At 42.9% G+C, this 27012-nt stretch overlaps 1 protein-coding gene across 1 annotated transcript in view; it reads left to right on the top strand.

Annotated features, from left to right (window-relative positions):
• Nucleotides 1–18601, top strand: part of LOC141050976 (uncharacterized) — a 61948-nt gene extending 43347 nt beyond the window's left edge. Inside the window, exon 5 of the mRNA XM_073547742.1 lies at nt 15820–18601. Within this exon, the coding sequence (XP_073403843.1) occupies nt 15820–17237 (1418 nt within the window). The 3' untranslated portion in view covers nt 17238–18601. The remainder of the gene's footprint in view (nt 1–15819) is intronic.
• The last annotated feature ends 8411 nt before the right edge of the window (nt 18602–27012 follow it).

A 27012-nucleotide genomic window follows, 5' to 3' on the forward strand; every position in this document is an offset into this window, starting at 1 on the left:
CCAAAGTAGGAGAAGAAAGGGAATTATCACACACTCATAACCTAGCAACAGTTACGGATAAACTCACCCAAATCCTTCTCCAATAATAACCACCAAGAACCTGCAGCCATGCAGCATAAGCTTCTCTGACAATGAGTGCTATCCAGGACTCAGTTTATATAGGAGATGGGAGTGGCTAACAGGGCACAACAGAGAGCCTTAGCTCCAGGAGCTCGCAATAGAGTAGATTAACACCTGCACTGCCAAAAGAAGTTTACACTGTTTAAGAAGAAGGTGAAGTGCTTGAAATCCATGCATGAGTAGGAGAAATCAAATGCTGCGGTCTTCTGGCTTCTCTCTGTCGCGGTAAACCTATGACAATGGGTCCTCGTTCCCCAAAAGAAATCCAACGAATTCTGTGATCCCAAATTCAAATGCTCACCTCCATTCAGAATTCCACAGTGTGCCTAAACCACACTTAGCATCCAAATTTTTGGCATTTCTATAGCAATAAGAGCTCTTAATTTAGTGGTGCATGCCTCGAGAAGCACGAGTTGGGCATAATACTGTATAAGGGTACTACACTGACAGATGTGCAATTTTCACTCTGCAACATCCATTGCTGCTTGTTTCTGGGAAACATTCATGTAGTCAAAATCCTCACTACTCCTGTATATAAATTCCCAGAGGAGTGTAATATACAAAATGGTGTCATTAGAGAAGGGACTCTGTTCTTCTGGCACTTAAGGGCTCTGTATATGGAGTCTGCAAACTATTCTATGCTTTGTTCTCCAAGAGTCAGATAGCGCTCATTCCCTCCGAATCTAGCTGTGTAGCAAAGCATTACTGTACAGACACATATGAGATATTTCCACGTCCAGAACAAATTGTGAGACAAATCTGGTGCCAGTTTTATCTAATTTTCTGTGTAAAAATATAAAATGTGGGGCTAAAAACACATTTTTTGTGGTAAAAATGTAATTACATTTTTGTCACTGCTCAATGGTATAAAATTCTGTGACACACGGAATCTGATCACTGCACCCTTACATGAATTCATTGAGAGGTGTAGTTCGTAAAATAGGGTCACTTATAGTGAGGTTCTGTTGTTTTGGCATCTCGGGAGCTTTTCCACTGGGTCATGGCACGCTCAAATCATAACAAAATCTGCACTATAATATGGCGCTCCTTCCCTTCTGAGCTTTCTGCTGTGTTTGAAAAATACTTCCCAATTACATGTAGGGTATTGGTGCACTCGAGAGAACTCGCACAACAAACCGTGAGGCCCAATTTTTTCTTACTACCCTTTATAAAAATTAAAAATTTGGGGCTTAAACAGCATTTTATTGTTAAAAATGTAATTATTCTTTCTTCATTGCCCAATGGTCTTTGACCACATATGGGGTATTGACGTACTCGGTAGCAATTGCATAACAAATTGTATCACTCATTTTTTCCTGTTATATCTTTTGAAAATTGAAAACTTGGGGCCAAAGCAAAATGGTCAGATTTCATTTACTCAGCCTAATGTTATACAGTTGTGGCCAAAAGTATTGACACCCCTGCAATTTTGCCAGATAATACTCAGTTTCTTCCTGAAAATGATTGCAAACACAAATTCTTTGGTATTATTATCTTCATTTAATTTGTCTTAAATGAAAAAACACAAAAAGAATTGTCCTAAAGCCAAATTGGATATAATTCCACACCAAACATAAAAAAAGAGGGTGGACAAAAGTATTGGCACTGTTCGAAAAATCATGTGATGCTTCTCTAATTTGTGTGATTAACAGCACCTGTAACTTACCTGTGGCACCTAACAGGTGTTGGCAATAACTAAATCACACTTGCAGCCAGTTGACATGGATTAAAGTTGACTCAACCTCTGTCCTGTGTGTACCACATTGAGCATGGAGAAAAGAAAGAAGACCAAAGAACTGTCTGAGGACTTGAGAAACCAAATTGTGAGGAAGCATGAGCAATCTCAAGGCTACAAGTCCATCTCCAAAGACCTGAATGTTCCTGTGTCTACCTTGTGCAGTGTCATCAAGAAGTTTAAAACCCATGGCACTGTGGCTAACCTCCCTAGATGTGGACGGAAAAGAAAAATTGACAAGAGATTTCAACGCAAGATGGTGCGGATGTTGGATAAAGAACCTCGACTAACATCCAAACAAGTTCAAGCTGCCCTGCAGTCCGAGGGTACAACAGTGTTAACCCGTACTATCTGTCGGCATCTGAATGAAAAGGGACTGTATGGTAGGAGACCCAGGAAGACCCCACTTCTTACCCCGAGACATAAAAAAGCCAGGCTGGAGTTTGCCAAAACTTACCTGAAAAAGCCTAAAACGTTTTGGAAGAATGTTCTCTGGTCAGATGAGACAAAAGTAGAGCTTTTTGGGCAAAGGCATCAACATAGATTTTACAGGAGAAAAGAAGAGGCATTCAAAGAAAAGAACACGGTCCCTACAGTCAAACATGGCGGAGATTCCCTGATGTTTTGGGGTTGCTTTGCTGCCTCTGTCACTGGACTGCTTGACCGTGTGCATGGCATTATGAAGTCTGAAGACTACCAAAAAATTTTGCAGCAGAATGTAGGGCCCAGTGTGAGAAAGCTGGGTCTCCCTCAGAGGTCATGGGTCTTCCAACAGGACAATGACCCAAAACACACTTCAAAAAGCACTAGAAAATGGTTTGAGAGAAAGCACTGGAGACTTCTAAGGTGGCCAGCAATGAGTCCAGACCTGAATCCCATAGAACACCTGTGGAGAGATCTAAAAATGGCAGTTTGGAGAAGGCATCCTTCAAATATCAGGGACCTGGAGCAGTTTGCCAAAGAAGAATGCTCTAAAATTCCAGCAGAGCATTGTAAGAAACTCATTGATGGTTACCAGAAGCGGTTGGTCGCAGTTATTTTGGCTAAAGGTTGTGCAACCAAGTATTAGGCTGAGGGTGCCAATACTTTTGTCTGGCCCATTTTTGGAGTTTTGTGTGAAATGATCAATGTTTTGCTTTTTGCTTCATTCTCTTTTGTGTTTTTTCATTTAAGACAAATTAAATAAAGATAATAATACCAAAGAATTTGTGTTTGCAATCATTTTCAGTAAGAAATTGAGTATTATCTGACAGAATTGCAGGGGTGTCAATACTTTTGGCCACAACTGTATAATTTAAAAAAATCGGGTCACTTGTGGGGGTTTCTGCTGTTTTGGGCATATCTATATAATCTATTACTGCCAAAATTGAGATCCAGAATTAAGTTGGTGCTCTTTCCTTTCCAAAACTTTCCATGTGCTCAAACAGTAGTTTTCCACTACATTCGGGGTATCAGTGTACTTGGTAGTAATTGCTCAAATTGCATGGTACATTTTCTTTTGTTTCCTTTATGAAAATGAAACCTATTTTATTTTTACAGCTCAATGTTATAAAATTCTGCGAAGCACCTGTGGGTTCAAGGTGCTCACCTTACCTCTAGATACTGTAAGTTCCTTGGAGGGGTATAGTTTCTAAAATGGTGTCACTTGTGGGGGGGTCTCCACTATTTAGGCATGTCAGGGACTTTGCAAACCCCGATATGGCATCTGCTATCTATTCCAGCCAATTTTGCATTCCAAAAATCAAACGATGCCTTTCGAGTCCTACCGTGCCCCCAAACACTAGTTTTCCACCACATATGAGGTATTGGCGTACTCAGGAAAAATTGCACAACATACTATATGGTCCAGTTTCTCCTGTTATGCTTGTGAAAATGCAAAATTTGAGGCTAAATTAACATTTTTGTTGGAAAAAGTAAAATTTTATTTTTTTCCTTCCACATTGCTTTCACTACTGTGAAGCACCTGAAACTAACTGAATGTTGGTTTGAGCACTTATATTGGTCAATTTTTAAAATGGTGTCAGTTTTGGTTACTTTCTGTCACAAAGGCCCTTCAAAATCACTTCAAATGTCATGTAGTCCCTACAAAAATTGGTTTTGCAAATTTTGCTGGAAAAGTGAGAAATTGCTGATCAACTATTAACCCTTCTAACTTTATAACAGAAACAATGATGTTTCAAAAATAATGGTAATGTAATGTAGACATGTGGTAAATATTTAACTATTTTTGCCAAAATTCTGATATGTTCACAAACGCAAAAATATGAGCCTAAATTTACAACTAGCATTCAGTATACGGTGTCATGAAAAAACCATCACAGAATCACTGGAATACGTTTTAGCATTCCAAAGTTATTACAAAATAATGTCACGGTGGTCAGAATTGTTAAATTTTGCCTAGTCAGGAAGGTGAAAACAGGCTCGGGGGTGACGGGGTTAAAGGAGAGGGAAAAATGAAAGATAGAAAGTCATTGCCTGAATGGGAAAACGATAAAGGATACTTTGAGATTATATTTGTTAGACCACTTTATGCTTTACCCGAGAGAATCCATGATATCGATCCATCGTTGGTTGTATACAATCCATCTTAGGCCTAATACAGACGTCCGTTGTTCTATCTGTGGTTTTCATGAACAGAACACGTCATAATTAGTCTGTGATTCTATTCACATGTTCTTGTGTCGCAAATGAAAAATGCCCATACAGGTCTATGGGTCTGTAAAAGTTATGAAATCATGGACCACACACAGTAGTGGTGGTCAGTTCTTAGGATGTCTGTGATTTGCATTCAGTAGGAGAAACATTGCAATATTTTTTTACCATGATTTAAAAATCTCTAATGAAAATCTAATGGTAAAAACTGAAACTTTGACCAAACACTGAGGAAACTCAGATGAAAAACACTGACACACGAAATATGTATGCATTTGTGAAAAATCACTGATGCCTTATTAATAGTGTCCATTGTTTCTGCTATATGATTCTACTTACCAGCAAGTTGGAACAAGATGCCATCAACTGGGTACTGACAAAACCAGATAGTGAGTCCAAAGAGTCAAACAACACAGGGTGGGGATAAAACGGTGTGGCAATGATTTACTGAACCACCAACAGACAATAACATACAGCTCTGGAAAAAATTAAGAGACCACCACATCAAAGCGCTGTCATGGGCAGCTCATTCTCCAGACCTGAACCCCATTGAAAACCTCTGGAATGTAATCAAGAGGATGATGGATAGTCACAAACCATCAAACAAAGAAAAACTGCTTAAATTTTTGAGCCAGAAGCAGAGTGAAAGACTGGTGGAAAGCATGCCAAGATGCATGAAAGGTGTTTTTAACCCCTTCCTGACATGAGACGTACTATCCCGTCCACGGTACCCGGGCCCGTATGACCGGGGACGGGATAGTACGTCTACCGCGATCAGCGGCGCCCACGTGGTGAGCGCCGCTGATCGCGGCCGGGTGTCAGCTGATTATCACAGCTGAAACCCGGCACTATGTGTCAGGGGCGGTCACGGACCGCCCCCGACACGTTAACCCCTTGCACACTGCGATCAAACATGATCGCGGTGTACCGGGGGTTAAAGGGAAGCATCGGCAGTGAGGGGGCTCCCTCCGTGCTTCCCTGAGCCCCCCACGGCAGCGCAATGTGCAGCGCTGCTGCGGGGGGCTCCTTTCCTCCAGGCCCCCGAATCCAAGATGGCGACGGGGGCCTTCGGGGGCCTGGGGAAGCTGGCTTCCTCAGTGCCTGCAAAGCGCAGGCATGAGGAAGCCTTGTGCACTGCCTGTGACAGATTGCTGATCTGTCACAGTGATCTGTGATGTGACAGATCAGCGATCTGTCACAGGACAGTGATGTCCCACCTGGGACTATGTAATAAAGTAAAAAAAAATTAAAAAAAAGTGTAAAAATAAATTTAAAAAAATCGCCAAATAAATTAGTAAAAAAAAAAAAAAATATTCCCCAATAAATTCATTTTTTGAAAATAATAAAAAAACAAAACAATAAAAGTACACATATTAGGTATCGCCGCGTCCGTAACGACCTGCCCTATAAAACTGTCCCATTAGTTAACTCCTTTAGCGAACCCCTTAAAAAATAAAAATAAAAAACGAAGCAAAAAATAATGATTTATTATCATACCGCCAAACAAAAAGTGCAATAACGCGCGATCAAAAAGACGCATATAAATATCCATGGTACCGCTGAAAACGTCATCTTGTCCCGCAAAAAACAAGCCGCCACACAGCATCATCAGCGAAAAAATAAAAAAGTTATAACTCGCAGAATAAAGCGATGCAAAAATAATTATTTTTTATATAAAATAGTTTTCATTGCATAAAACCGACAAAAACATAAAAAAAGACCTAAATGAGGTATCGCTGTAACCGTACTGACCCGAAGAATAAAACCGCTTTATCAATTTTACCGCACGCGGAACGGTGTAAACGCACCCCCCCCAAAAGAAATTCATGAAACGCTGGTTTTTGTTCATTCTGCGTCCCAAAAATCGGAATAAAAAAATTTCACGTGCCCGAAAATGGTACCAATAAAAACGTCAACTCGTCCCGCAAAAAATAAGACCTCACATGACTCGGTGGGTCAAAATAAGGAAAAATTATAGCTCTCAATATGTGGTGATGCAAAAACTATTTTTACAATAAAAAGCGTCTTTTAGCGTGCGACAGCCGCCAAACATAAAAACCGCCATAAATAGTAAATCAAACCCCCCCGTTATCACCCCCTTAGTTAGGGAAAAATAATAAAATAAAAAAAATGTATTTATTTCCATTAGGGTTAGGGCTAGGGTTAGGGCTAGGGGTGTGTTGGGGTAGGGTTGGGGTAGGGTTAGGGCTAGGGCTAGGGTTAGGGCTAGGGTTAAGGCTAGGGTTAGGGCTAGGGTTAGGGGCGTGTTGGGGTTCGGGTTGGAGTTAGAATTGGGGGTTTCCACTGTTTGGGCACATCAGGGGCTCTCCAAATGCAACATGGCGTCTGATCTCAATTCCAGCCAATTCTGAGTTGAAAAAGTCAAATGGTGCTCCTTCCCTTCCAAGCTCTGCTATGCGCCCAAACAGTGTTTTACCCCCACATGTAGGGTAGCAGCCTACTCAGGACAAATTGCAAAACAATTTTTGGGGTCCAATTTCTCCTGTTACCCTTAGGAAAATAAAAAATTGGGGGCAAAAATATCATTTTTGTGGAAAAAAATGATTTTTTTATTTTCACATCCGAGTGTTATAAACTTCTGTGAAGCACTTGGGGGTTCAAAGTGCTCACCACACATCTAGATAAGTTCCGTGGGGGGTCTAGTGTCCAAAATGGGGTCACTTGTGGGGAGTTTCAATAGTTTAGGTACATCAGGGGCTCTCCAAACGCACATGACACCCGCAGACCATTCCATCAAAGTCTGCATTCCAAAACGTCACTGATTCCCTTCCGAGCCCCGACGTGTGTCCATACAGTAGTTTTCTCCCACATATGGGGTGTCAGCGTACTCAGGACAAATTGGACAACAACTTTTGGGGTCCAATTTCTCCTGGTACCCTTGGGAAAATAAAAAAATGGTGACTAAAAGATCATGTTTGTGGAAAAAATACGAATTTTTTATTTTCACGCCCGGGCGTTGTAAACTTCTGTGAAGCACTGGGGGGTCAAAGTGCTCACCTCACATATAGATAAGTTCCTTAGGGGGTCTAGTTTACAAAATGGTGTCATTTGTGGGGGGTTTCCACTGTTTAGGTACATTAGGGGCTCTCCAAAGGCAACATGACACCCGCAGACCATTCCATCAAAGTCTGCATTCCAAAACGTCACTACTTCCCTTCCGAGCCCCGACGTGTGCCCATACAGTAGTTTTCTCCCACATATGGGGTAGCAGCGTACTCAGGACAAATTGGACAACAACTTTTGGGGTCCAATTTCTCCTGGTACCCTTGGGAAAATAAAAAAATGGTGACTAAAAGATCATGTTTGTGGAAAAAATACGAATTTTTTATTTTCACGCCCGGGTGTTGTAAACTTCTGTGAAGCACTGGGGGGTCAAAGTGCTCACCACACATCTAGATAAGTTCCTTGGGGGGTCTAGTTTACAAAATGGTGTCATTTGTGGGGGGTTTCCACTGTTTAGGTACATTAGGGGCTCTCCAAAGGCAACATGACACCCGCAGACCATTCCATCAAAGTCTGCATTCCAAAACGTCACTACTTCCCTTCCGAGCCCCGACGTGTGCCCATACAGTAGTTTTCTCCCACATATGGGGTAGCAGCGTACTCAGGACAAATTGGACAACAACTTTTGGGGTCCAATTTCTCCTGGTACCCTTGGGAAAATAAAAAAATGGTGACTAAAAGATCATGTTTGTGGAAAAAATACGAATTTTTTATTTTCACGCCCGGGCGTTGTAAACTTCTGTGAAGCACTGGGGGGGTCAAAGTGCTCACCACACATCTAGATAAGTTCCTTGGGGGGTCTAGTTTACAAAATGGTGTCATTTGTGGGGGGTTTCCACTGTTTAGGTACATTAGGGGCTCTCCAAAGGCAACATGACACCCGCAGACCATTCCATCAAAGTCTGCATTCCAAAACGTCACTACTTCCCTTCCGAGCCCCGACGTGTGCCCATACAGTAGTTTTCTCCCACATATGGGGTAGCAGCGTACTCAGGACAAATTGGACAACAACTTTTGGGGTCCAATTTCTCCTGGTACCCTTGGGAAAATAAAAAAATGGTGACTAAAAGATCATGTTTGTGGAAAAAATACGAATTTTTTATTTTCACGCCCGGGCGTTGTAAACTTCTGTGAAGCACTGGGGGGTCAAAGTGCTCACCACACATCTAGATAAGTTCCTTGGGGGGTCTAGTTTACAAAATGGTGTCATTTGTGGGGGGTTTCCACTGTTTAGGTACATTAGGGGCTCTCCAAAGGCAACATGACACCCGCAGACCATTCCATCAAAGTCTGCATTCCAAAACGTCACTACTTCCCTTCCGAGCCCCGACGTGTGCCCATACAGTAGTTTTCTCCCACATATGGGGTATCAGCATACTCAGGACAAATTGGACAACAACTTTTGGGGTCCAATTTCTCCTGGTACCCTTGGGAAAATAAAAAAATGGTGACTAAAAGATCATGTTTGTGGAAAAAATACGAATTTTTTATTTTCACGCCCGGGCGTTGTAAACTTCTGTGAAGCACTGGGGGGGTCAAAGTGCTCACCACACATCTAGATAAGTTCCTTAGGGGGTCTAGTTTCCAAAATGGTGTCATTTGTGGGGGGGTTCCACTGTTTTGGTACATCAGGAGTTTTCCAAACGCAACATGGTGTCCGATCTCAATTCCAGCCAAAAACGTCAAATGGCGCTGCTTCCCTTCCGAGCTCTGCCATGCGCCCAAATAGTGGTTTACCCCCACATGTGGGGTATCAGCGTACTCAGGACAAATTGCACAATAACTTTTAGGGTCCTGTTACCCTTGGAAAAATAAGAATTGAGGGTGAAAAGATCATTTTTGTGGAAAAAATATGATTTTTTAATTGTATGGCTTTATGTTATAAACTTCTGTGAAGCCCATGGGGGTTCAAAGTTCTCACCACACGTCTAGATAAGTTCCTTAGGGGGTCTAGTTTCCAAAATGGTGTCATTTGTGGGGGGTTTCCACTGTTTTGGTACATCAGGGGTTTTCCAAACGCGACATGGTGTCCGATCTCAATTCCAGCCAAAAACGTCAAATGGCGCTGCTTCCCTTCCGAGCTCTGCCATGCGCCCAAATAGTGGTTTACCCCCACATGTGGGGTATCAGCGTACTCAGGACAAATTGCACAATAACTTTTAGGGTCCTGTTACCCTTGGAAAAATAAGAATTGAGGGTGAAAAGATCATTTTTGTTGAAAAAATATGATTTTTTAATTGTATGGCTTTATGTTATAAACTTCTGTGAAGCCCATGGGGGTTCAAAGTTCTCACCACACATCTAGATGAGTTCCTTAGGGGGTCTATTTTCCAAAATGGTGTCATTTGTGGGGGGTTTCCACTGTTTTGGTACATCAGGGGTTTTCCAAACGCGACATGGTGTCCGATCTCAATTCCAGCCAAAAACGTCAAATGGCGCTGCTTCCCTTCCGAGCTCTGCCATGCGCCCAAATAGTGGTTTACCCCCACATGTGGGGTATCAGCGTACTCAGGACAAATTGCACAATAACTTTTAGGGTCCTGCTACCCTTGGGAAAATAAAAATTGGGGTGAAAAGATCATTTTTGTGGAAAAAATATGATTTTTTAATTGTACCGCTGTACGTTATAAACTTCTGTAAAGCCCTTGTGGGTTCAAAGTTCTCACCACATATCTAGATAAGTTCCTTGGGGGGTCTAGTTTCCAAAATGGGGTCACTTGTTGGGGGTTTCCACTGTTTAGGTACATCAGGGACTCTCCAAACGTGACATGGCGTCCAATCTGAATTCCAGCCAATTTTGCATTGAAAAAGTCAAACGGCGCTCCTTCCATTCTGAGCTCTGCCATGCGCCGAAACAGTCGTTCCCCCCCACATATCAGGTATCTGCGTACTCAGGACAAATTGCACAATAACTTTTGCAGTTCAATTTCTCCTGTTACCCTTGGTAAAATAAAAAAAATTGAACCTGAAGTATTTTTTTTATGAAAAAAAGTTAGATGTTCATTTTTTTTTAAATATTCAAAAAAATTCCTGTGACGCACCTAAAGGGTTAATAAACTTCTTGAATGTGGTTTTGAGCACCTTAAGGGGTGCAGTTTTTAGAATGGTGTCATTTCTGGGTATTTTCTATCATATAGACCCCTCAAAGTGGCTTCAAATGTGATGTGGTCCTAAAAATAAAATGGTGTTGTAAAAATGAGAAATCGCTGGTCAACTTTTAACCCTTATAACTTCCTAACAAAAAAAAATTTTGGTTCCAAAATTGTGCTGATGTAAAGTAAACATGTGGGAAATGTTAGTTATCAAGTTTTTTGTGTGCCGTATCTCTGTGATTTAAGGGCATAAAAATTCAAAGTTGGAAAATTGCGAAATTTTCAAAATTTTCGCCAAATTTCCGTTTTTCTCACAAATAAACGCAAGTTATTTGAACGAAATGTTACCACAAACATGAAGTACAATATGTCACGAGAAAACAGTGTCAGAATCACCGGTATCCATGGAAGCGTTCGAGAGTTATGACCTCATAAAGGTACAGTGGTCAGAATTGTAAAAATTGGCCCGGTCATGAACGTGCAAATCACCCTTGGGGGTGAAGGGGTTAAAAATCATGGTTATTCCACAAAATATTGATTTTAGAACTCTTCCTGAGTTAAAACATTAGTATTGTTGTTTCTAAATGATTATGAACTTGTTTTCTTTGCATTATTTGAGATCTGAAAGCACTGTTTTTTAATTTTGAGCATTTTTCTTTGTCAGAAAAAAAATACAAAATGTATTGCTTGGAAATTCGGAGACATGTCAGAAGTTTATAGGCTAAAAGAACAATTTACATTTTACTCAAATATACCTATGAAGAGAAAAATCAGACAAACTGAATATTTGAAAGTAGTCTCTTAATTTTTGCAAGAGCTATATAGCACAGTCCCAACAAGTACATAAGATGATGTAAATTACAGAAGCTCACCCTTCATTTGGCTAGCTGGAATTAGATAAGCTGCAACTTCAGTGCTTCCAGGGACGACTACCCCAACAATGGCACCCCGCTTTTGGTGGGCACCCACAGAGAGATTGGTAAGCCTGTCATTACCTCCTGACAGTCCATTGAGTTACATTGCCAGGTGACCGGTTGGTCCCAATCTGGCTTCTCCGAATTTCTCCATGGGGCCAGGTGTCCAAATACTGTAGTTCCTACCTGGCTTCTCCGAACATCTCCATGGGTTCAGTAATGTTGAATGGAGCAGATATGTATTACTCCATCTGGGGCCATGGTCCCTTAAGCTGACATCCTGTATAGTCTCAAAACTGTATTCCTCTTGATGGAGTTATGGTGCCTTGGCTGGTCTGTGGCATCTCTTTGCAGAAGGGTAAAGGTCCTTTTTTAAACACACAGCTGTCCTCCAGGCCATCATCCTCATGTCACGGGGAAGGTGGGATGAGGTCAACTTTCATTGTATTTGATCAATCTGTAAAGTTTGCTCCTGTTTGCAGGTCAACAATCTATATGGACTGCTACAATGGGTAAAATAATCATATTTGCAAAAAATCAATTGTTCAATTACCCAGCAACCTGGTCCTCCAAAGATAGCAACACAAACTGTATGAGCTGATTATAGCAGGTAAACAGCAGTCATTCAACAATTCAGAAATAACAAATCAATTCACAATAAGAGGCAACGTTCAGGCTTATAAGAACAATAGCTCATGTCCCTGGGCCTACTAAATATACATCTGGCATTAAGAATAAATGCTGCATCATCACAGACACCTGTTATTACTGTTTTACAGGTGCCTTTGTAAGGGGTGCTCAGGGACTAGCTGTGCCCACTCTTCCTTGTCTGTGTTCGTACATTCCTGGACAGCTGATACATTAATGTGGAATGTAATGCTGCTATATGTGCTGATGTATAGTGTAATATATATGAAAAAACTTTCTTCTCACCGCTCAATGGGGGTGGTCTCTGTTGTCCTTTCTCATTCTCAGGTCTTCTACCAGAGGCCTGGGAGTTTGAGGGTTCTGCGCAAGATCTTAGTTGCTCCCAGTATTGCGCTTTTCTGGACAGAGAGCTCAGATGTTGCTCCTGGGATCTGTTGTAGCCATTCTTCCAACTTAGGATCACTTGGAGCAGTGACTCTATCACCACTGGAATCACTGTTGCCTTCACCTTCCACATCTTTTCCAGCTCTCCTTTGAGGCCCTGGTATTTCTCCAGCTTCTCATATTCCTTCTTTCTGATGTTGCTGTCACTTGGCACTGCCACATTAATTATCATTGCTGTCTTCTGATCCTTGTCTAAGACAACGTATGGTTGGGTAGCCAACACCGGCTTATCTGTCTGGATCTTGAAGTCCTACAGGATTTTAACCCTTTCATTTTCCACCACTTTTCTCCCACCTGGACTTAGGGGGGCTTAGCCCATATGCTGCACAGATGTTCCTAAATACAATTCCTGGTTTTGGCATTCACTATACACTGCTCCTGCTTACATTTTGTATCCTGCCACTATGTGTTCGATTGTTTCTGAGGTTTCGTTGCATAGTCTGCACCTTGGGTCTTGTCTTGTGTGCTAGATTCCTGCTTTTATGGATCTTGTACTTAGTGCTTGCTCTTGTGCCGCTATGATTAGTGCCTCTGTGCTGTCTCGGAGTCCAGCTTTCTCCAGCCATTGGTAGGGTTTCGCCATGTCGGCCACATCCATATCTGTCGGTGGTACATCCCATGCAGCGGCTTGTCTTGCCATGGTGCTTCATGTTCCGGTTCTTCCTTCCTGATCTGTTGTTGCTGCCTTACGCTTCTTCTCAGGATCTCATCTTCTGGTGCAATTCTTCTGATGTATTCCTGGATACTCCTTGTTTCATCCATGATGGTGGCTTGGATGCTTATCAAGCCTCGACCATCCTCCTTTCTGTTGGTATACAATCTTTAGGTTCTAGACTTAGGGTGGAGACCGCCATGCATTGTGAGGAGCTTTCGTGTCTTCACATCTGCAGCTTCCATCTCTTCTTTTGGCCAGCACACTATGCCAGCAGGGTATCTGATAACTGGCAGGGCATATGTATTGTTGGCGTGGAATTTATTCTTCCCTTTGAGCTGGCTCTTCAGGACCTGTCTTACTCTTTGATGGTATTTGGATGTTGCTGCTTTCCTTGCCTCCTTATCATGGTTACTGTATCCCTGTGGGATGCCGAGGTACTTGTAGCATGTCTGTACATCTGTTATATGCCCTGCTGGTAATTCCACTCAATCGGTCTTGACTACCTTGCCTCTGTTTATTACTAACCGGCCGCACTTCTCCAGTCCAAAGGACAAATAATATTATGTAGTATTAGAGGGTAGGGAAATTGTAGTTTTTGACTTAGGCCACTAGAGGGAGGCAGTGTGGGATAGGAATTAGTTAACAGGAGGAGCCAACTGGGGTAATCTAAAAGGTTTTCCTGCTTTTCAGTGAGTAGGGCCTGAGAGCGCAGACAAGGCAGTTGAGTCATGTAACCGTTCTTTAACTAAAGGAGCCCAGCTCGTCCAGGGCCTATAAGTAATAATAGTTGATGAAGCAAAGGATACAGGGCAGGTTCGTCATGGTGTCGGTCAGCTACATAAGAAGATGCCTGTGTGTCCGGGGTGAAATGGACTGGGAACTCCTAAAGCTAGTCAGACTAGTCAGACAGAATGCTGCGGTACCGGGGACAACGGTGTGACCCTGCGATAGTCCTGAAGAAGTGAACAACAAACAGCACAGGGACAGAGAATGTGTCTTGTGAAGTATATTGTGCTGTTCCTAAGTGTGAACTGGATGAGCTGAGAAAGGAACTAAGTAAAATCATTTGTTTTAAGTTGGAATTTGACTCGGTCTCTATTTGTGTGGAACCCCAAGAAAAAGACCCTCAGTGGGCCAGAGAGGATCCAGTAGGATGGGAAAGTGGACAAAAAGGTACGCTACCACTGGGACACTGTGTGTATGTGGCAGGAGACCAGGGTGTGACAGAGTAACTGGGTCGCCCTCCCAGGGCTGTGGGGTACTCGGTACCGGGCTGGTTTCTCAGAGGGGGTTGTCACAGCAGCAGTGATCCGGTCCGTGGCCCTGGGCGCCCATGTAAAAGGTGTTTAGTTGGGAATAAAGTTTATAAGTGGTGTTCGACAAGGGAGGTGTTAAGCAGACGCTGCAAGCAGATCCTCTGGGACAGATGGTGTAGTGCAGCAATGATGTTTTAGCCCTCCACAGGTAGGGCTGTTGTCCCAGGGCAGTGTAGATAAAGGGTTAGGAAGAAGGTGCAGTGTTTGGCACAGAGATGTAGTAGTGCTGAGGATGTTGCAGGAAGGAGGCAAGGACACAACAGGGTGCAGTTTCTTTACCTTTACTTGGCAAACACAGTCCAGGGTCCTGATTACAGATGGCACAGGAGCAGGCTAGCCTGGAAGCAAATCTTGAATCTCTCTATCAGATGGGTTGTGTAGTCTCCTTCCTAGCGCTGGCTTGAGGTACATGCAGTACAGTGTTACTCTGAAGTTCCTCCTTCTTATCTTCTCTTAGAACTACCTCGTATGGCAGACAGCTGTAGCCCTCTATCTCTCTTGGCTCACCAGTTGCTGTTGTGCCTCCGAGTCTCAGTTGGGAATAGAGCATTTACAGCTTCCTATTCCTCTGGTTTCTGTTGCAGGACCTTCAGTATCCATACAACCGTGGAGACCAGACTCCAGATCATGCGCTATCACTGGGAGGGAGCTCTCTATCCTCAGCTCAACCTCCAGCTTCTCTCCACACGTCTACACATGTTGCCCTCCTCACACTAACTCTCTATTTCCCCTCCTGGCCCTCAGAGCGCGCTCCTCCCCCAATCCTGGTTCAGAGCTCCCTCTGCTGGCCTGGAGTGGGAACTGTGTTGCATGAAAATGATTAACTGTTAGAGAGACCCTTCATTGCCTCCAAGCCTGACATCACCCTCCCTGGAGGAAGGCAATGCCAATGTGGCGACCATACTCCTGGGGGCGCCACACAACCACCATCAGCCACGACTACACCCCTGGTCCCTGTTACACCTTCATGAGTCTTTACTAAATGTTTCTATAACAAAATTCTGAGAAGTGAACTATAGAAAGGGCACTACCTAGTGAACAAACATAATAATCCACTAGTCCCTGCTTTGCCATCTACTGATGTCAACTTTCTCTTACTCAGTTGAACTTTACCAACCTATTTATAGAAATGCTTCTATAGAATTGCTTTAAAATATTATTGTAAGAAATATTATTCACTGTTATTGAATAAAATTTAAATTCATTTTAATCTTGGCAGATTGCTGTAGCAGAAGCTCAGAGGATCATCAGAAATTTTCACATTTTAAAACAGATGATCATGATGTCACACCAGGTTCATATGAAGATCAGATCAATATCCCGGAACCACCTCCAAGTCCTCACATCAAAAAGCTTTCGACTGATCCTTTTGAGCAAGTACCGTCTTCTTCATCACAGGCTGTTGAGCATAGTAAAAGTAACAGAAAGGATATGCAGCATCAAAAGACTTACAAAGCACAGAAACCATTTTCATGTTCAGAATGTGGGAAATGTTTTACATACAAATCACGCCTGCTTGCACATCAGAGAACCCACACTGGGGAGAAACCATTTTCATGCCCAGAATGTGGGAAATGTTTTCCAAGCAAGTCACACCTGGTTAGACATCAGAGAATTCACACAGGGGAGAAACTATTTTCATGCTCAGAATGTGGGAAATGTTTTACTCAGAAAGGAGATCTTGCTATACACAAGAAAATTCACACAAGAGAGATACCATTTTCATGTCCAGAGTGTGGGAAATGTTTTACATGCAAATCACGCCTGCTTGGACATCAGAGAACACACACTGGGGAGAGGCCATTTTCATGTCCAGAATGTGAGAAATCTTTTACTCAGAAAGGAAATCTTATTCTACACAAGAGAATTCACACAAGGGAGAAACCATATTCGTGTTCAAAATGTGGGAAATGTTTTATGCGCAAATCAAACCTGGTTGCACATCAGATTATTCACACAAAGGAGAAACCATATTCATGTTCCCATTGTGGGAAATGTTTTGCACAGAAAGGAACTCTTGTTTATCATCAGAGGTTTCACATTGGGGAGAAACCATTTTCATGCTCAGAATGTGGGAATTTTTTCCCAAGCAAATCACACCTGGTTAGACATCAGAGAATTCACATAGAGGAGAAACCATTTTCATGTCCAGAATGTGAGAAATGTTTTGCACACAAATCACGCCTGCTTGCACATCAGAGAACTCACACAGGGGAGAAACCATTTTCATGCTCAGAATGTGAGAAATGTTTTTCTCAGAATAGAGATCTACTTATACACAAGAGAATTCACACAGGGGAGAAACCATATTCATGTTCTGAATGTGGGAAATGTTTTATAAGCAAACCACTTCTAGTTAAACATCAAAAAATTCACACAGAGGTGAAATCATATTCATGTTCAGAATGTGGGAAATGTTTTTCTCAGAAAGGAAATCTTGTTATACACATGAGAATTCACACAGGAGAGAAACCATTTTCATGTCCAGACTGTGGGAATGCTTTTAGAAGCAAATCACACTTGGCTACACATCAGAAAATTCACACAAAAGAGAAGCCATTTACATGTAAAAAATGTGGGAAATATTTTAATGATAGTTTCACTCTTAGCTCACACAGGAAAACCCATACAGAGTAAAAAAAAAAAAATTCAAGTTCAGAACGTAGCAAATGTTTTTACAAATAAAACAAGCCTTGTACCTCAACAGAAAACTCATATAGGGAGGAAGTCATTCTGACGTCCAGAACCTTTTACTCACAAATCACATTTTTTTTTGTTAACATAAGATGAATGGAAGCAGAGATTTTTCTTTTTAGTGACAAGTTGATCAAAATCTGTTAAAGTTGAAGTAAAGCCATACATTACAGATGAAAGGGAAAGTCATTTACACTACCAAGGATGATCAGGAGATGCATGCAATTAACAATAAATGCCAGTTATCCAAAAAGGGATGAAATCCAATCTACACACCTTGATATTCTCCTGTAATTGCAACAATTACATCTCTGTATTTGGGCCTCCTTCGATAAAGATAGATTTTTGCATCTCTAATATTTCTTATATTTATATATCATTATATTGTCCCTTATATATTTATTACATGTTGAATTCTATTGGATTATTCAGATATGTCATGATTCATTTGCTCTTTCTCTTTACCATTAATATGTGTTTCTTACCTTATATTTTGTAATCTATTATCATGTCTTGCTTATCTGCTACGGCGCCAATGCTGTATCATATGCGCATGCTCTCTAGATCTACTGAATGTTCCATATATCTATTTTGTATGGACATACTCCCTTACAGTATAAATTTCTCATTTTTTCATTGTCCTCTGATGTGTTCCTCTTTAAACATATCTTACTTCACATCAATGTTCACATTTCCAAAGTCAGATATAACCCACTGATTTACTCCCTTTGTCTCCTACACCTGGTAGTTACATGATTTACCTCATTATTCTATTATCTTTAAGTGTATATAAGGGACATTATCTGACACCATTATCATTCTTACCCCTGAAGAAGTAACAGCTTGTGTGGCGAAACATGTGGGGTTTTCTCTCCTCATTCTACTTTTGCCTCATTCACAGGTTCCTTGTTCTACTTATTTTGACCTATTTATTATTTTGATTATTATCCGTGTTTAGTATAAGTCCTTGTGCGCTGACATGCATATCACTGCTGTGCTTATTAATTATAACTGAGGAATATTTGTCTATTTTTATTATTTTTTTGTATCTTGCCATTACAAATTGTTCATATTCCTTTGCTTTGCATTTTATGTCAGTATAAACTAAACTTCTATTTCGTGTAGAAAATTTTCTTTGCTGGATATCCTGTGAACTGTAATGCATCGGGTATCTGCGGATAGGTGGTCATTAACTATAGACGTACCTAATCTGCATATAAATGGCCTATTGGCTTTCTAAATATGTTTTAAAATGTTTCTTTTTTTGTCTTCCAATGCCATTCATAATAAAGGCTTTTATGTGGTGATCTCTATGTGCTTCCATACTACTTTTTCTACGTTGCTGTAAATGTTTTAATAACTGCTCAATTCTTCGCTCACATCCGAGAACTCACATAGGGGAAAAAACATTTTCATGTACAGAATGTAGTAACCGTTTTAGGCTACTTTCACACTAGCGTTACCAGGCGCAGTGCAGGGCCGCCGCTAAGCTCTGCCCCCGGCCGCGCCCCCTCCTGTCAGCTCCTCTGTGTTGCATTTTTGTGTGCTCGGTGCAGCGCCAAAAGGGCGCACGTGCCAGCAAAATCATACCAGCGCGCGACCAGCGTACCCAATGCTAAATATAGGGTACACTGATCGCATACAGCGTCATGCGACCATAGTAGGAGCTGACAGGAGGGGGCGTGGCCAGGGCGGAGCTTAGCGGCGGCCCTGCGCTGCGCCTGGTAACGCTAGTGTGAAAGTAGCCTAACAAATAAAGCAAATCCTGTTACACATCAGATAACTCATATTGGGAGGAAGCCATATTCCTGTCCAGAACATTTTAGCCTCATCTACAGGACGCTGATCCTCTGCCATGCGCCGACATCTTGCTATCTCCTGATGAACACAGTATGGGGGAAACGTGTCGAGATTGAACCTGGCATCACTTCTTGTACCTGCAGCACCACATCTAAACAGATAAGCAATCGTGATCTTGTATCCCTGATATCAGTATTGTTTTTTGGGTGGGCCAATTGACTTGTGCGTATTTACCAGCTGTTGATGTGTCTAATACTCATATTAATATCTATTAGCAGACTGTACATCTATGCATCTTATCCTTTGTTTTTATGCCAGGAATTAGCCTTATATAATCTGTACCTTACAGTTGTGCTGTATTCACTGTGCACTCACCATCTACATGGTGTGCATGAAAGTGTCTGCTTTCATGCTCTGTTGCTTTAACACATATACCCTTACTCTCCTTTACTTATGAGATTTACCCCTTTAAAACATTTGATACCCTCATCTGTGGCTTTGTACACTATCCGCAGCAGATACAGGTCAACTGGCCTTCTGTATCCTACTATACATCTGGCAAAGGGTTGTTTCAGGAGCTAGGGGGCAGTCGACACATGAGCGGGGGCGCCATCTCTCGCCTTCTTAGAGCGCCAACCTCTGCAAATAGGTAGTTGTATAGCAGGAGTGGCATTAAGGCTGCTTTTACACTTACCGTGTTTTTGTGGTCCGACTTTGTGGCCCCAATAGATCTCTATGGGGCCATAAAATCGGCCCGCAAAAATTCCACAGTGCGCTGTGTGCGGTACGGCCGTGAGGGCCGTATTTGCGGCCGTGATAAAAGAGCCTGCTCGATCTTTTTTTCACAGAATACAGATGCGGCCCCCTTTGAAAATCAATGGGGCCGCAAAAACAAGGGGAAGTTTTTTTTGCAATGCACCGTGACTTCTGGTTTTGCGGACTGCCGTTTTTTTTCCCAATACTATTTTGCATAGTATTGGAAAACTGAAAAACGGCGATCTGCAAGCTTTTTTGCGGTCTGTTATTGCGGCAGACCGTAAAAAATGTGGCGATACGGCCCGCAAAAGCGAGCCACAATAACGGGTTGCAAAAAAAGCGGTAAGTGTAAAAGTAGCCTTAGGGCCAGTACACCTCATTCTCCACATTGGCTTAATATGATTGGCTACTATCTAAAGCACAGCTGGTCTAGACACTAATGCTATTGCAATCTATTTATCTGTCCATGCAGGGCAAAACTTTGGGAACCCTAGGCAGTTAGCTATATCACTTCCATTGATGTGGCATTGTGATTTTTAGGGCTAACAGTCACCTTCCATTTCTTTTACAAGTTAATTATTTACTCAACCTTAGGTGATATGTTAAAATACATAGCAGTTGTAAACTAATATACCACTGCATTGGGACATAATAATAATAATAAATTTTATTTCTATAGCTCCAGCATATTCCGCAGCACTTTACATTTCAGAGGGGACTTGTACAGACAATAGACATTACAGCATAACAATAATCACATAGATTATAAGTTATAACAAATACCAAGAGGAATGAGGGCCCTGCTCGCAAGCTTACAATCTATGAGGAAAAAAGGGGAGACACGAAAGGTGGGTGGTAACAGTTACCCTGATTGTATGGACCAGCCATAATGTTAAGTGTGTAACAGTACAGATGCAGAGGGCTAATGGATGCATAAAGCATGTGGGAACATGATGCAGGGAACCTAGTTATGGCAAAAATTTTGGCTGTGCCACACAGGGATAGATTAGGTTAATGTGTTGAGGTGATAGGCCAGTCTGAATAAATGCGTTTTCAGGGCACGCTTAAAATTGTGGGGACTACTTGTATTGACCTGGGAAGTGCATTCCAAAGAATTGGAACAGCACGTGTATAGTCTTGGAGACGGGACTGGGAGGTTCTGATTATTGAGGATGCTAACCTCAGGTCATCAGCAGAACGGAGAGCGTGGGTAGAATGGTATACTGAAACAAGGGAGGAGATGTAGGCTGGTACTGAGTCATGAAGAGCTTTGTGGGTGAGGGTAATAAGTTTGTACTGGATTCTGGAGTGGATGGGTAGCCAGTGTAATGACTGGCACAAGGTAGAGGCATCGGTGTAACGATTGGCGAGGAATATGATCCTGGCAGCAGCATTCAAGACAGATTGGAGAGGGGAGAGTTTGGTAAGAGGGAAACCGATTAGAAGGGAGTTACAATAGTCGAGACGAGAATGAATAAGAGAAACAGTCAGAGTTTTTGCAGAGTCAAAAGTAAGAAAAGGTCGAATTCTAGAAATGTTTTTGAGGTGCAGATAACAAGAGCGAGCCAGTGATCGTATGTGGGGGACAAAGGAAAGCTCGGAGTCAAGTATGACCCCCAGACAGCAGGCATGTTGCTGGGGAGTAATAGTGGAACCACACACGGAAATGGCAATGTCGGGTATAGGTACATTAGTAGCGGGAGGAAACACAAGGAGTTCAGTCTTTGACAGGTTCAGTTTCACATATAGTGAGGACATGATGTTAGACACAGCATTTAGACAATCGCCGGTGTTTTCTAGAAAGGCTGGCGTGATGTCAGGAGAAGCATATAATTGGGTGTCGTCAGCATAGAGATGGTACTGGAAACCAAATCTACTGATTGTTTGACCAATAGGAACAGTATACAAAGAGAAGAGGAGGGGGCCAAGGACTGATCCTTGAGGAACCCCAACAGTAAGGGGAAGGTGAGAGGAGGAGGAGCCAGCAAAAGTTACAGTAAAGGAGCGGTCAGAGAGCTAGGAGGAGAACCAGGAGAGAACAGTGTCTTTGAGGCCAATGGAATGGAGCATAGTGAGGAGTGTTACGAGCTCATTTTCTGCTCCTCCAGTTGAGCGTTCTCCTTCTGTTCTCCCTCTGGTGGTGACAGGAGGTAGTGAGGTTGGTTTAAGAGGCCGTGATCTGCCACCTGATGAGAAGGATAACGATTGGATCTCTGGAGTATCAGACTGGATATAAGACAGCCGATGCCCTATCCTGCTGCTGGTGATTCAGTCTGCTACTCAGGTCTTGGACTTCAGCTCTCTTCCAGTCTTCTTCAGTTAAGTTTGTTTTTTGCTAATGTTCACACTTGAGCTTGCTGGTCAGTTCAGTTTCTTGTGTGGTCAGCTTGCCCCTACTGGGGCTATGCTGAACTTCCACTCCTATTAATCTGTGTTTGTCTTTTTGTCCCTTGTTGGATTGGCCTCCTTTTGCTCTGTTTCAGAATATTTCAGAGTGCTGATATAGTGGGAGAAGTCTAGTGACTTCAGGGATAATTTTGCTATCAGACGTGTTGGACATTATTTTTGGTAGGGTTTATTGGCAGATTGCAGACAGTGGTTTTCCTTTCCTCTCCTTTCTAGTTAGTCGGGCCCCATCGTTTACTCAGCCTATTTTTCTGCCTGTGTATGTGTTTTCATCTTGCTTCACCATCAATACATGTGTGGGGGCTGTCTTTTCCTTTGGGGTCTGCTCTGGGGCAGTTAGTTTTCCCTTTTCTTGCTTTAGATTTATGTAGTCCTCCGGCAGTGACGAGGCGTCTAGGAAGAACGTAGGAACGCTCCACTGCTACTGTTACTTGTGTGGTTAAGATCAGGAATCTGCATAGTGACCAACCTCTCTGGTATTCTGGGACTTAGCTTTTTGTTGTTCCTCCTCGGTGACCCATTCATAACAGAGGAGGAGCTGATGATCCACAGTGTCGAATGCTGCAGAGAGATCCAAAAGAATTAGCATGGAGTAATGACCATTTGATTTAGCTGTTAGTAGATAATTAGAGACTTTAATGAGGGCAGTTTCAGTAGAGTGTAAAGAGCGGAAACCGGATTGGAGAGGGTCGAGAAGAGAGTTATCAAAGAGATAGCGGATAAGACGGGAGTGGACCAGGCGATCCAGGAGTTTAGAGATGAAGGGAAGATTAGAGACAGGTCTATAGTTAGCGGCACAGTTTTGGTCGAGGGATGGTTTTTTAAGTAGTGGATGTATGACGGCATGCTTAAATGAGGAGGGAAAGATACTAGAAGAGAGAGAGAGGTTAAATATTTTACTAAGGTAAGGGGTGACAGCAGGGGAAAGGGGCTGGAGTAGATGTGGCGGGTCACTGGTGCAAGTTGTTGGGTGAGAAGATGCAAGGAGCCTGCTTACTTCTTCTTTTGTGACTGGTTCAAAATCAGAGAGTGAACTGGATGCAGTGGGGGAGGGAGGACAGTGCATGGTATGAGGGGATTGGGAGACAATTTCCTGTCGGATCTGGTCAATTTTTTCATTGAAGTAATTGGCCAGATCGTCAGCTCGAAGCTCCGTGGTTGGGGCCTGTACTCTTGGGTTGAGTAGAGAATGAAAAGTGTCAAAGAGACGTTTAGGGTTATTGGACAGTGAAGTGATGAGGGTATTGAAATAGGTTTGTTTTGAGAGGTGAAGGGCAGTGTTGTATGTTCGAAGCATAAACTTATAATGGATGAAATCTTCGGGTAGGTTGGATTTTCTCCACAGACGTTCGACGCACCTGGAGCACCGCTGCAGGACATAGGGAGAAGTTTACATGTACTATACCAGCCTATGTTCTGGTCCTTTTTGTTTATCCTGATATTACTATTTGTATATATCCTCATAGCATGTTGCACTTTTCACCTTTGGTGTGGGTATATAATTTTTCTCTAGTCACGTTCCACGACGGTATACGGAGGTTGCCTCTTTGCCCTGATGGGGGACAGTAAACACATAGAGGTTAACCCTCCGTCAGGCGCAATAGATCTGACAGGCACACAGTAATTAGTTTCACTTCTCTCTCCTTGCCCACTTATCAGAAAACCCCACCCCTCCTAGTTATCTCCTGACTCTACAGGCTCTGTGAAACCTGATATCACAGTGACTCAGCAGACCTTCTAGTGAGCAGATATCAACACTTTGGCTTCTCAGGCACATTGCGCCTGATTTCAACACAAATTGAAAGGTTAGTATTTTCTTTTTTTAGTCATCACGATTGTGTATTTAGCTTGTTTTATGAAGGATTAATGCTAAGTTAGTGCACATAAGTACTGTTTTCTTAGACAAAAGGAGGGTGGCTTCTAAGGCACATTGCGCCCTAACACATACTCTTTCTCTCTTGCTTCAGATTTTCTGCTGCAATGGCCAGAAAACAGTATGATTCATCTAAACCCCTTCATTTAGAAGAAATGAAGATTTTTTTGTTAGAAGATGATGAGGAAGAACCAGCAGTAACTGAGGATTTAGAGGAATCTAGTGACATTTCATCTGAAGATGAGGTAGCAGAATGTAACACTGATTCTGGAACAGAGCAGGATGGTGATGACACTGATACAGAGGAAACAGACACAGATCTAGCTTATTATTTGGGCAAAGATAAAAATACAAAGGACGTCCCAAGGACGTTCCAGAACAAACACCGACTCTACCACCTTCTAAAAGACGCAGTTGTACTACCTGCTCATTTGTATCTGGTTTCAGAAGGCTTTCTAGATATGACTGCAAAATATGTAAAGAATCAATCTGCCTTTCCCATGCAACTTTCGTCTGCCAGCCTTGCTTTTCTAAGTGTACCTGTGCTGCTTCTGCTGCAATTGAAACCACTGAAGATGAGTAGAAAATAATTAAGTAACATCTAAGTGCAATATCCTTTAAGTTTTTTTCCATAATTTTATATTTAAGCAATAGTTAAGTAAAGATAACTGGAGCCTATTTGGCGGTACTACCGAAAAGTGGTACTTTTAGTTTTAATAAGTTTATGGTTAATAAATGTTTTTTTTGCATCTGATTTGGTGTAATCTCTTTTAATACATTCCTATGAAGGTCACTGACTACTTCTATAGTCCTGAAATTGAAATATGTAGCTACTATAGGTGGTTTTCTGACCTGTGCTTGTCAGGCACATTGCGCATGAACTGAGGAGAATCTATATTGCGCCTGACGGAGGGTTAAAAAGCCCTTCCTCCTCCCACCTGCCAGTGTCTTTCCTGTTCCCCATGGGAAAACAAAAAGCAAAAAACACAAATATCCTGAAATAAAAAGTAAAAAATAAGCTGCAAATAATGCATAAAGGTAATAATAATAATACTTTTTTTTTCTGTTCCCCATGGGGAAAGGAGAGGTCTCCGTGTGCTGTGGTGGCCGGCGACTGCAGTACCTCAGGCTGTATTGCCAGGCAACGGTGGTCGCTTCACGCCTCCTCCTAAGCTGCTCCCGTCATCCCCACTTGTGGTGACCTCGGGACCCTTCCTGGCCTTCCCGCACCCCCAACAGGGCAAAGCAGGCCAGGGATCCCCGACCGGGGGCCTCCCAGAGCTCCCCGGTCTCTCCCCCTCCAGCACGCGGCGTTTGGGGCGTCCCGGAAGTGATGTCAGTGGATCTCACGCGTCACTTCCGGTATCGGCACTCCGGGGAAGACACCGACTTCTGGCTAATGGCCGCCTCCATACTGCACGCGATTCCCGCTTCTAACGCCAGCACATGGACCCAGGAGGTGGGAGGGGGAAGAACCGCAACGCTGGAGGGCAGGCGCTGGCTCTGAGAAGCATAAAAACCCTGCTGAAGGCTACATGGAGGTAAGGCAAAATCCTCAACATGGATAGCACTTCGTGCCCTGCGTCTGCTGAGCCCAGCGCTGCCCCTGCTACAGTGGGTGTTTGCAGGGAAGGGGTCCGTGGGGTGGTGATATCATTTAGGGGGCCCCCCTTTGTCCTGACTTCTCTCTCCCTCTTGTTTTAGGGAGAAACGTCTACCCCCAAAGCTGCAACCAGGAAAAGTGCCCAATCTGTAACATTAAAATACCCTCATTATGGGATAAAAAGCTTTGCCGGTGTTGCACCGACAAAGTAGTTAGAGCAGAGCAGCCGTTCCTTTTAGACGAGATTCGCTCCCTGTTCAAACAGGAGGTACAGTCTTCCCTAGCGGCTTTTACTCCTCCGCCACCACAATCCCATTCTCCAGCAAAGAAAAGGAAAATACAGGTTGAAGACTCTGATTCTGAGTCCGACCTTTCTCATACATCGTCCTCTGGCAATGGGAGGAACCCGTATCACCCAGGGCCGCTGAGATCCGAAACTACCTCTTCTCCTCTGACTATATTGAGGAGCTGGTATCTGCAGTACGCAGCACCATGGGGTTAGAAGAGGAACCAGAGCCTCAATCCATTCAAGACCAAATGTTTGTTGGGCTTAAAACAGAAAAACGCATAGGATTCCCAGTGCATGCCAACATATTGGACATGATCTTGCAGGAGTGGGAACTGACGGAAAAATGCCTCAGCACTCCTTCAGAAATGAAACATAGGTTTCCCCTGGAAGGCGATTCTGTGAAGTGGGACATTCCCAAAGTTGACGTTCAGGTGGCAAGAGTCGCAAAAAGAACTGCGCTCCCATTTGAGGATTCTTCACAATTGAAGGACCCGATGGACAGAAAAATAGAGAGTCTCCTAAAAAAAATCTTGGGAGACATCTATGTCCACGTTAAAAGCTAACATCGCCTCCACCTGCGTCACTAGAGCTTTGTTTCGTTTGCTTGAGGAACTAGAAACCCACATATCACAGGGTACCTCCAGGGGTGAGTTATTAGACTCCCTACCCATCCTGCATAAAGCTAGTGGGTTTCTAGCGGATGCTTCCATGGAATCCATTAGCGTGGCCGCGAGATCTCTGGTACAGTCCAACTCAGCCAGGAGAGCGCTGTGGCTTAAGATGTGGAGTGGTGACATCACCTCCAAGGCCAAATTATGTGCCATACCCTTTAAAGGGGAATATGTCTTCGGGCCAGCCCTAGACGAGATACTAGAGAAAGTGTTAGGAATCTGGGTCCTTCTATGCCTATGCAGGAACCCAGATTCTCACATTTATCTCCAGAGGCTAAGTCCTTTTTCCCAGCTTCTGAGCATGCTCACGGGACAAGCTC

The sequence above is a fragment of the Dendrobates tinctorius genome, unplaced genomic scaffold, assembly GCF_039654945.1.
Source record: "Dendrobates tinctorius isolate UK_male_01 unplaced genomic scaffold, ASM3965494v1 ptg000155l, whole genome shotgun sequence".
NCBI lineage: Eukaryota > Metazoa > Chordata > Amphibia > Anura > Dendrobatidae > Dendrobates > Dendrobates tinctorius.